This window comes from Cynoglossus semilaevis, chromosome 14 (genome assembly GCF_000523025.1).
Source record: "Cynoglossus semilaevis isolate Cse_v1.0 chromosome 14, Cse_v1.0, whole genome shotgun sequence".
NCBI classification, from domain to species: Eukaryota; Metazoa; Chordata; class Actinopteri; order Pleuronectiformes; family Cynoglossidae; genus Cynoglossus; species Cynoglossus semilaevis.
Window position 1 is genome coordinate 4,584,080 of NC_024320.1, and position 10,476 is coordinate 4,594,555.

The window sequence follows — 10,476 nt, forward strand, 5'->3', positions numbered from 1 at the left end:
CGGGCTGGGCCGCAGGATTTGCATTCTCATGTCCAGTTTCATCTTCACGGTGGGTGGCATCATCATGGGTTCAGCCCCAGACAAGGTGGTTCTTCTTGTGGGCAGAGTCACAGTTGGCCTCGGGATAGGTGAGTGTTTTCAAGGCGGTACAGGTTTGGTACCCAAACATTTGGAGCTTATGGCACAAACTACAAACCCTATTTACTGCAGTTACAGTAGAAACTTAATTGTGTTGTTTTGTTCATTTTTGTTTCCTACAAATTTTGCACTTTTTCCCTTTTATTAAATCTAGCCTCATAATCCTGCAATATCTTAAATATGTATGAACTATGTCTTGTGTTTTGACCTTTAAGGCACTGCTATGTAGACTAATTTAATATATTTATATTTTCATATTCTCCCTCCTCTCAGGCTTAGCCTCCATGACTGTTCCTGTCTACATTGCTGAAGTTTCCCCTCCTCAGCAGAGAGGTCAACTTGTCACTGTGAACTCCCTCTTCATCACTGGTGGTCAGTTCATTTCCAGTGTGGTGGACGGTGCCTTCAGTTACCTAAGCCCCGGAGGATGGAGGTGGCTACCTTTGTTATGGTTCCAAAGACATTAACCTGCCTATTTATTCAATCTGTATAAATGTTGCTGCTTTCAGAGTGTACAAAATAATTAAATTCAGCCAAATATTTACTTTTGTTTTAAGTACTGGACACACGGGGGCGGTGTGCATTAATGCTGCAGTCCAGAAAGGGATGGGAAAACTCCACTTGTGTTCAAGATCATGTTAATGTTATTTATTGATTGATTGATTTAGTTTCTATTAATAAACCAACCAGTCAAGGCAGGGGCTGCTTTTCAGTTATAATTCTAAATGAGATCAGAGCCTGAACAGGGACTTAAAAAGTGTAAAGACGTGTTTTCCTTACTTCAGGTACATGCTGGGCCTCTCCTGTCTTCCTGCGGTGCTGCAGTTCGTTGGCTTTTTATTCCTGCCCGAAAGCCCCCGCTGGCTTCTCCAAAAAGGCCGCAGCCAGGAGGCTCAGCAAGTTCTCAGCCAGATCCGAGGTGGCCAGAACGTTGACGATGAGTATGACACCATCAAGACCAGCATCGAGGAGGAAGGGAAGGACGCAGGCGCAGGTAAAGATGTGTCTGTGAAGACAAAAACATCTATGAAGCACGTAAAGAAAAGGACCTACAATTACAAAGACACACAAGCAGAGAGAAAAAATATCTAAATATTTGTGCGTGTTCGTAGGAGGCATCGTCTTCCTGCAGATCCTCAACCACGGTCCGACACGCCGGGCTCTGATTGTGGGCTGTGGTCTCCAGATGTTTCAGCAGCTGTCGGGTATAAACACTGTCATGTAGGTCATGTAGGTCATGTAGGTCATGTAGGTCATCTGCTCTGTTTCTCTTCTAATTGTTTTCCTTTGCAAAAACAGAAATCATGAACCAAAACAGAATAATTTTCAGTTTTGTTTTGTTCTATTAAGTTCCAGTAATAATGGCCAAAAGATTGTGTTTTATTAAACTGTGTATTGAGTGTTCGCTGATTTCACAGTGTGGTGCTAGGTTTTTAATTAACATACGGCCCGTGGCCCAAAACCGGCCCGTTAGGGTGTTCAATCCGGCCCACTTGATGAATTTTGAAAATAAAAATTACACAAACATCATGTTCAGGATATAGTTTTGTAAAATTATATTTCATTAAATAATAATAAATATCTGATATACTTGCAGGAAAACAAAGGGGAAAAACATGGAATTGATTTTATTTAATTAATTAGAGAATTATTGTTAATCATGTTATGATTGTACCGTGCTGGTTGACATCTAATTAGGTTGTATGCAGCCCGTAAACCAAATTAATTTTGACAACCCTGGGCCTAGGTATCGGATCAGATGTGCTATAGTTGTTTTTTCAATGTTTGATACTGAAATTTTAGACCAAAATCTATAAATGTGAGAATCGGATTGAGCCAATGACTATGAAGAGAAGAGATGAAAAGCATGAAATAAACTGCGGTGGTTTGTAGTCAGGTAGATGATTTAATACTGTACCATACCTGCATTTTGATCTTGATGTTTCGCCCCCTGGAAGGGCTTCATTAAAAATCATTGAGCTCATTAATTGGGTTGGCTGCTTTGGGTGCAAAGAGCAACTGCAGCAGCTGCTGTACTGTACTGATGGGGGAGATATGACGTCTCTGTCATCGTCAGGTTCACTGTTTCAGTTACGTCAGCCCCGTGTGGGAAGATTTCTGTGAAGACGATGATTGAGAATTCCATTTCTCCTCTCCAGAACTTGTCAGGTTGACTGAGGTGGCAAAGCATACTGTTTGTGTGTGTGTGTGTGTGTGTGTGAGAACGAGAAAGAGACAGGTGCAAAAAAAAAAAAAAATCTCAGTGATCTCATTTTTTTTTTACATTTGCTTACTGTTTAGTCTGTTTGGTAATTATCATGTCCACCATCTGTTACAGAGCATATGATAAGTAGAAGAACTCTGCCAGGAGGAAATGGAGGAGAAACAAGTGAGCGCAGTTAAGACAAAAAGAGGGAGAGAAAATGTAAAAGCATGTCAGTGTGGTAGCGTGTGGGTCTTCTCATGTTTGTTAATGTATGAGACGGCTGCTCTCATGCATGTGTGTCGCCACATGCATTTATGCATGACCCTGTGCATGTGTGTGCTGCAGAAATGGTGGATGTGGTGGGAGCTATTTATAGAAGCTGGCTCACCTAGCTGTTAGCAGCACAGTGGGGAGGAGGTGAGCCAAATCAGCCCAGCAGAAACAACCTATCTGCAGCGTTGTGTTATCACCATCGTCTTCATGTAGAGAAATGACGTGGCTAACAGGTTGGAAAAATAGGGTTCCAAGTGTTTAGACGTGTGACAGTGAAGAACTGTGAACATTCATAACATTTCTAAAAGGTTTGGAATAGTTTATGGACCGTAGTCTAATACAGACACGGACAAACTATGGCCCAGGGGCCACAAAGAGCCCATTAGGCTGTTTAATCTGCTCCATCCAACTTGTCCAAATAATTATTAAATTATACTATCAGTAGACTACTGTGATTTTGTTTTTCCCTGCAGTACCACTGTTTCCCCAATAAATGGTGGTTCTCCAGGGATTAAAGTGTATTTCTCTCTGCTTGAATGTTTTGCTCCACCCCTTTGCCGATTGTTTATTATGTTTTATATGACAAGAAACTGTTGTGGTTTTCAAAGAACACACTATCAGTCGTCTCTCGGCCACTAGGAGTAGTCAAGGCTAACATCATTTAGGAAGGAGTTTTACATGTCAGTTATCTTAGTGCACATCAACTCTCCATCTGCCCACTCGTGAACTAATACATGTAAGTGAGTCTATAAGGTCATCAAGTGTGATAGCACACATGGTAGACTATTAGTGGATTGTAACTGTCAGGTGGCCGGAGGTGACACTGATGAATATACCATTTCAAAATAAGTTAATGTAGCCGGAGATTTGAAAACAATCATAAGAAACTAGTTAATGACTCAGTCAAATCTGGGACTCAAGTGTCAAAGGTCATTACTCAGTCCTCCATAGTAATGGATGATTCAGTATCTGCTGAGACCCTGACCAGTCAGAACGAAGTCTGTTAGCAACAACTTGGAGAGGTGAGGGAGACTGAAAGCACATCTTTTAGTCAAATAATCCTTAATTTCCCCAAATGAATCCTGAGTGGTTAATAAAGTTCCATCTATCTATCTATCTGGACAGAGTTTGCCCGATGTTGCCGTATACTGTTTAAAGGAAAAAAAATGGAGAGACATAAAACTAAAATATTTATGTCCCCAATGTGAAACAGATGAAGGCAGATGGTTCCATAGTGCAGCCTGTTGCAGCACTGCTGATGTTATCACACAAGTTTCCCCCGTGTGGCACCAATAAAGTTCAAATTATTATTATGATGTTGTGGCGATGCTCCAGTGATCATCTGAAACTGGGACTGTTGTGACCATGACCTGGCCTGGAGATGCACATACTGTATGTTGTTCTAAAGTCTAATAAATGCTGGTGCTAATTGTACCCTCTGATGAACACTTCTGTGTGGCACTATGGTTAGAGAGAAAAATAAAAGGGAGTTAAAACAGGGTGGGTTGGTGCAGCACTCGCAGTGCAGAATAATACACAACAACAGTTCAAAATATTGTATTTTTATTCTTCGTGGCATAACATAACTTAAAGAAACAAAACAAATCCATAAAAGCAATTAATCTGTGACTGCAGTGATTCCCAGTCGTTTTGATTAAGGAGGGCTTACCACGCAAATTATGTTCACAAGTGGTTGCAGTCTGATGAAAAACAGTGAGAATTTAGAGTAGGTGTGTGATGCTGTGTGTGTGTGTGTACTTACAGAGCTGGGAGCAGCTGTAGGCTCAGCAGGATGTAAGCCTGAGTGCAGGGTGTTGTTTATTTATAGGCCCCTGTATTTAAAGTCAATATTGAATATTAAACAGCTCACAAATGACCAAAGGCACATTTGGAGTTGCTTATGCTTTCATTTGATTATGAGTCTTGTATAAAAGCCTGCAGCTTGTTATGATGTGCTGCACTCATCTTCTAAGCACAACAAGCCTCTCTCTGTATACTGTATGTCATTGTTGAAGACGGCATATACTGCACTTTCCTGACTAAGTCACACCTTTTCTTCCTTTGGCAGGGGTTGCCACTTATACTCAGGTGTGACTTATACTGTAAATTAAAATATATAATTTCACATGTTTGTTATTTTCACAATGACAGCCACTAGAGGGCATTGAGTGACTTATAGTCCGGAGAATATAGTAGGTTTAGATAGTTTTTACCAGGTATTGCTTAGGATTCTTCTTCATCTGCTCCTGTTCCATGTGACCCCAAAGATAGTAAAGGTTCCTGAGACTAGTCAGGTTAGACCTGACTGAACACAGATAGCACGTGATACTAAAAGGAATATTTGGCACAGGCGTCTCCATCTATATTGAATGAGGCTCTGATAGCACTGGCTGAAATACAGCCCCAAATCATTACCGACACTCTTGACATGGAGGTTTCATGGAACAGGTGTTGAATTAACTGAAGAAACAGATGTTTTTCTCTGATGTTTTGGTGATTAAACTTTTGTCCTTCATTATGGCTCCCAGGTGTAAGTCAGACTCTTCTGATGTTTTCATGTCCTAGATTGTGATGTCATCACTGTATTTGTGTAGGTGAGTGACAAGGGTACTGATGTACAGTATGTGAGTTCAGACTTCGAAAATTGTTGCACAATAGGAAAGAAATTCCTGAGGACCCTGTGCAGTCACACTGTTGGAAGAACATACTGTTTGGTACTAAAATGTGTAGTATACTGTACTGTGATTTTAGTATTTCATTGTTTCATCTTGATGTATTTGGACATGCCACTAGTCATTACCATATATTAGCCTTGACTTATCGTTATATTGGCCACGGCCTGTTTGTGCAGCTCCAAGATCCCTTCACAGCCCACAGGAGAAAAATCTGTTGGAAGCTGCTTCACTGCGCCAATGCAGAAACCAAAAGTAGCCAGACTCACACACAAAAAACACCCCACAAGAAGCACACACACACAAGCTGGCACAGGGGTCCTCTGAAAACTGCAGATGTATCTATCCCTCCCCAACTAGACTCATGAATAATAAATAAGAGTTGGAGAGATGAAGAGGTAAAGCAAATATGAGCGGCACACATAGAGACAGGATGAAAGCAAGTGAAGCATAAGAGGGTTGGAGTGATGAGTACGAGAAGCTTCAAACCAGCAGTGACACTGGAAAACTGGACCACCGGGAGGGAGGGAGAGAACGGGAGAGAGTGCAATTAGGCTGAAGCGATAGAGACAGAAGAAGAGGCAGCAGTGTGAGAAGAAGAACGATGTGTGGAGGAAGGGTGAGGGCTGGAGGGATCCAAAGTTAAAGTGCAGAAGAGGTTGAGGGAGGTGGTAGAGGGGAGAGATGAGTAGCAGAGGAGGAGAGGAAGACGGAGTGTTAGCAGGAGGTCAGCTCAGATTCTCAGCGTGAAAAGACGTCTAAACTGCCTAATTGTCTTTAAATGAGAAAAGAGAATTGCTGCCTAAAAAATTTACAAAGCCTTGTCTCATCACCACAGCCCTCCTCCTCCACCGCCGCCTTCTATATGCCACTTTTCTCCTCATTTGCTCCATCGATGCCTCATCTGCTGTAAAAGCGAGGAAGGGAAGCAGAAACATTAAGTGCTGTGTGGACTCTCCAGCTCTTCCTCTAATGGTCATTAATGAGATTTCACCCTTTTTTCTCTCACATGCATGAAGTGTTTTCTTATCCTGCTCAGTGAGATAGAGTCGCAGAGTAAAAATGAAGTAATGATTATAAACCCATAGTTGGCACACTCCTCAACCACTCCCTTCACAAACAGCAGAGAGCAGTGAGCTGTGCTCCTAGAAGACTTGTCTCTAATCCTTGTGACCCATTTATTGGGTGGATGGAATTTTTCTATTCTGTTCTAATGATAAATTTCATGTTGACTCAACAATAAGGTATGAACATTTAATTGGTCGATCGGGTCTGTGCATCGACCAGCAGTTAAATGGGTTCTTACTAAGGTGGCTGCAGCGTTAACATGCTTCCAACCTCCACTAGATTATATAACCTTTTTTTCCTTCTCCTGTAAACCGTTCTGTTTCTCACTGTGACATAAATCTCACAGTGTGCTCTTTCATGTTAGTGTGTGTGTGTGTGTGTGTGTTTGGGCTGCTGCAGAAGCAGAAGTGTTTTCCCTCCTCCCTGCGGTGAAGTGATGAAGATGCATGTGGGCCCTATTATGGACGCATGAAAACTCTAATGTAAAGTGAGGGATGCAGCTGAGTCTCTCTCTCTCTCTCTCTCACACACACACACACACACACAATTATTGAATATAAATATGCATATGTTACTTTGCTGCACCAAACACAGCTGAGTTCCACCAAAGCCTGTGTCAAAGCTGTGTAGAATGTTACAGCACGGTTGCACAGGCAGCTCCTGTCAGCTCTTTACCCGTCACATTCATTCCACAGCGACCGTGCATGTGTGTGTGTGTGTGTGTGTGTGTGTGCGCTGTAATATATTTGGAGGTGTGTTCCAAAGCAGGTCAATACAGCAGGTGATTGATTATCTGCCAGATGAATCAGTTGGATTACGTGCCACAGTCGTCCAAGCTGATATCGATCACACATGCACAGAGAAGCAGTGCAATAGTCTCAGACAGTCGCTTACAGACATGCAAACATCGTTCCCAAGGGAGTCATTACGCTTTGTTAAATTACAATAAAGAAGAAAAAAGAGAAGTAAAAGTACTTGAATTGTTTATCTCTGCGGTTGTTCTTGACTTTGGTTCTCTTCTTCATTATTTCCTGTGATTGTTTTTTGTCTCATGGTGGTGGGCAGTGTACCATTTCTGAGGTAGTCTTGAGGCCCCACATGTCAGTCACAGTGGTTTGGTGTTTTCTCCAGGTGGGGCTGACAGCCTCTTCCGCTCACACGGAGACACAGAGGTGGAGTTCTCAAACCCTTCCACTTGAATTTGTCTAAACAAAAGGACCAATCGGCGTTGTTGTCTCACAGCCGTGTGATCACCACCTTAGGGAGGAAGTCTTCTTCAAGTCTGAGGGCTTTCACATAGAGGTAAGAATGCAGTAGTGTCTGTCTGTCTTGGTACATAATCATCTGAACTCTATCTAAATGATACCTGACTTGAACTCCCAACCAGTTTTTGTGGATGAGTGAACACACAAACTCTCACTGCTCTTTTATGTTCCCTTCTTGGTCCATTGCAAAAAGAACTGCAGCAAATGAGAAACTGAATTGTGGCTCATTGATTAGTACTTTCCTCTGGTCTCACCCACTGTGGTCTCTGTGCTGACTCCGTCAGGAGCGGCTGAGCAAGGACTACAGCCATTAACTGCAAGACGGGCAGAAAAACTACAACATCCATCAATGCATGGGCAGCACAACAGCAGCAGTCAGCAGTTTGTGGCTTGAATGAAGTGAAATGAATTGATGAGCTGCGTTGCCACAGCCTTCCTTCACTGCTGAAGCACACACACAGTCTTGGCTGGGATCTTATGCGGATGTGTTTTGCTGTGGACGCACAAACACACACCTACACACCAGCTCAGAGACAAGGAATCTCTGCAGTGACTAGTGAGTCTGCAGTCTGAAGTTTTCCTACTCAAGGTTTTTCCATCAGTCTCTTGAAATTTCCATTTCCTCCTCCTCCGCTTCTTCCTCCTTCTCCTCCTCTTCCTCAACTCTCTGCAGCACAACATTTACTTTCAATAACTAAGCTCCTGCCTTTCCCACTTGTATCTTCCACTTGTTCACTCATGCCACCCCCTCCTGGCTCTCCTCACTTTTTTACTGCAGGGCATTGTGTGGTATGGGTGTGTCTTTCACTGCTCTGCCTCTGCAGTGGAGGAAATTTCCCGCGGGGCTCAGTGATGCAGAGATAGGACTGAGGAAGTCAGTGCAGTGCAGTGCAGCAGAAGGATGGAGGGATCATCCGTGAAGACGGTTGTGTCAGAGTGGTTAAATCAGGGGACGCTGACGGTGTTGACTCACTGAGACACAATTAAAAATCTGTCAGTGTCACAACAGTCAGAAGAGAAAACTTTTCTATACTATGTTGGCTGCTGTCTTCTGTTTCCTGTCAGGGATTTAAGAGCTGAAATACTATATTATAGTAGATGTTTTTAGTTGGTCAACTCTTTTTTAAGGTTGACCTACTTTGTTATGACTTTCTTGTTTGGACAGCACCTGTGTAAAAAAGTCAACTTTTACCATCATTAGCCTCTCGCGCAACTTGCATTAAAACCTGCAAACTTTTAACAGACAATAACGGAAATGAGGTAAAACGATTTAAAGGACGACAAATACATGCAGGAAGAAACAACAACAAGCTAGATATTCAAGACTTGCTTTTATTTATAGCTATTCTTTTTTTTATAAAGCTGCTTTACCAAACATAACATGATAAAACAAAACAAAGTCATGTTTTGTATAAAAAGCAGCCAAATTTACCAAGAGCTTAGTGTTAGCTGAAATGTCAGCTCGATCAATGCTACAAATATTTTATAAAGGCGCTGTGGCACTGACCATAGATATTCAACAACAATGGGGCAACAATACCCCAGACAGTCACAGAACTGGCATCTGTTTTTAAATTTTTAACCTAAATTTAGCAGGTTGACTCTAGCAACAGGTTTGGATGTAAACATTAGGTATTTTGGAACTTGCTCTTAAGGCTCAGTCTGTTTACGACTGTCCCGCCTGCAGTCATGATATGTGTCCCACTGAAAATGTCTGATTTATGAATCAACTAACGTGTAACTAATGATCAAACTACTGAAATAATGTTTATTTCATTCCAAAGTTACATTTTTACAGCATTTTAGGAACCAACTTATTTTGCTTCAGTCTACATCCTGTGTGCAGTAGTAAAGAGTTGGAGAGTCTGCAGTGCAGGGTGTGTCTGCCGTTGTTGCTGCAGGAGGGAGGTGTGGGAGGAGGAGGGAGACGGAGTGATGAGGAGTGAGGTGTACGATTAGAAAGGGAAGAAAAGTCTGTGATCAGCAGGACAAACTTTCCAGACAGTTGATGTTGTTGCTGTGTGTGTGTTTATGCCCTGCAGAGGGGGCCGGCCTCCCCCTCAGGGAGTTTACCTCCCGAATGTTAGCCATTTACTGCCAGTCCACCATATTAGCCAAGCTGTAAATAGAGGAAACTCCTCCAAAAACAAAAAGACTGGGACACACACACACAACACACACACATCCAAAACAAGAAAACAAAATGTCAAACCTGTTCAATTATTTAATTAAAAAACTGAAACTTTATTAAACAATAGAACAAAACAAATAAAGATTGGCACAAAGTTTTGTTTACAAAAAAAAAATATAATTTCATCCTGTAAAACACATTATCACAAAAAAGAAAAGAACATATCACTCCATTTAAGTGAGAGACACACACACACACATAGAGAGAGAGAGAGATGAATTTGTAGGCCTTGTCAGGAGCTAAGATATTTAATGCTGCCTTACGGCCAGTACTGTGTCCCCCTGTCAGGCTGTTGTAGCTGCAGCAGGTTGATGAGGTCATAAACAAGAGCCGTGCCCTGCACCCTGTCTGCCTTTATGGCTAAAGTAAAACACAGAGACTGCATACAAAATAAGGAGCTGAGAAACAATACACAAGTCGCAATTTAATCTAAATTACATTTTTCCACAACTGTTTTTGCTCATTTCTCCTAGAGATGAATCCATTTGTACAGGTTTCCTTATATACTTTTTTCTTATATATAATGTCAAAGTTAAAGATGTCGGAGAACAGGAGAGGGAGCTCACACTCACAAGCTAAAGCTAACAAGTTGTTAGCTTGGAAGTACAAGTTATTTGAAATGACAAACCAAATGTATTTTTTTCATTTCTTATTCTTTATTGT

At 41.8% G+C, this 10,476-nt stretch overlaps 1 protein-coding gene across 1 annotated transcript; it reads left to right on the forward strand.

Moving 5' to 3' along the window:
* Position 1: 1 nt before the first annotated feature.
* LOC103389264 (proton myo-inositol cotransporter-like) lies at positions 2-1,670 on the forward strand (the record flags this gene model as incomplete). The annotated part of the gene is made up of 4 exons (XM_017038325.2): positions 2-128; positions 412-571; positions 924-1,132; positions 1,251-1,670. Coding segments are annotated over 4 exons (609 nt in total), but the record flags the coding sequence as incomplete, so codon positions are not given.
* Positions 1,671-10,476: the final 8,806 nt, after the last annotated feature.